The sequence below is a fragment of the Mizuhopecten yessoensis genome, unplaced genomic scaffold (assembly GCF_002113885.1).
Source record: "Mizuhopecten yessoensis strain PY_sf001 unplaced genomic scaffold, ASM211388v2 scaffold10649, whole genome shotgun sequence".
Classification (NCBI taxonomy): Eukaryota; Metazoa; Mollusca; class Bivalvia; order Pectinida; family Pectinidae; genus Mizuhopecten; species Mizuhopecten yessoensis.
In genome coordinates, this window is record NW_018408652.1 from 119,744 (window position 1) to 120,183 (window position 440).

General features: G+C 38.4%; 1 protein-coding gene across 5 annotated transcripts in view; it reads right to left on the minus strand.

The window, feature by feature from the left end:
- Nucleotides 1-440, minus strand: part of LOC110461663 (NEDD8 ultimate buster 1-like) — a 105,271-nt gene that overhangs the window by 5,553 nt on the left and 99,278 nt on the right. For all 5 annotated transcript variants that reach the window (XM_021515229.1, XM_021515232.1, XM_021515228.1 and 2 more), the window contains one exon: nucleotides 119-293. In XM_021515229.1, coding sequence (XP_021370904.1) covers nucleotides 119-293 — 175 coding nt within the window. The remainder of the gene's footprint in view (nucleotides 1-118; nucleotides 294-440) is intronic.

Below are 440 nucleotides of genomic sequence, written 5' to 3' on the forward strand. Positions count from 1 at the left end.
TACATGGATGGACACCATACATAACATCAGACATTGATTGACACCACACCATACATAACATCAGACATTTTTGTATCAGGTTAACTTCAAAACAGAATATTTTGTGATTTTTACATACCTGAAGAAGATGAATGAGATGACGAAGTTGATGGTCCTGAGGAGGAAGATTCTCCGTTGGGACTCAGTACCACTCCCCCAGACTTGATGAGATCTTCTATAGCACTTTCTATATTGCCGTGGTGTTTCTGTAGAGCATTCCTTGCCATATCACTCTCATATCCCATAGATATCACCTATTACCGAACAGTACACAAAAATGTGGTAATTCTTCAGAGGACATTATAATCACCAAATATATATAAACTTTCCACCCATTATTATAGAGGATTCAGCAAGTCAAACCAGGGTAGACTGGAGGGTCGAAACAATATCACTGTCAA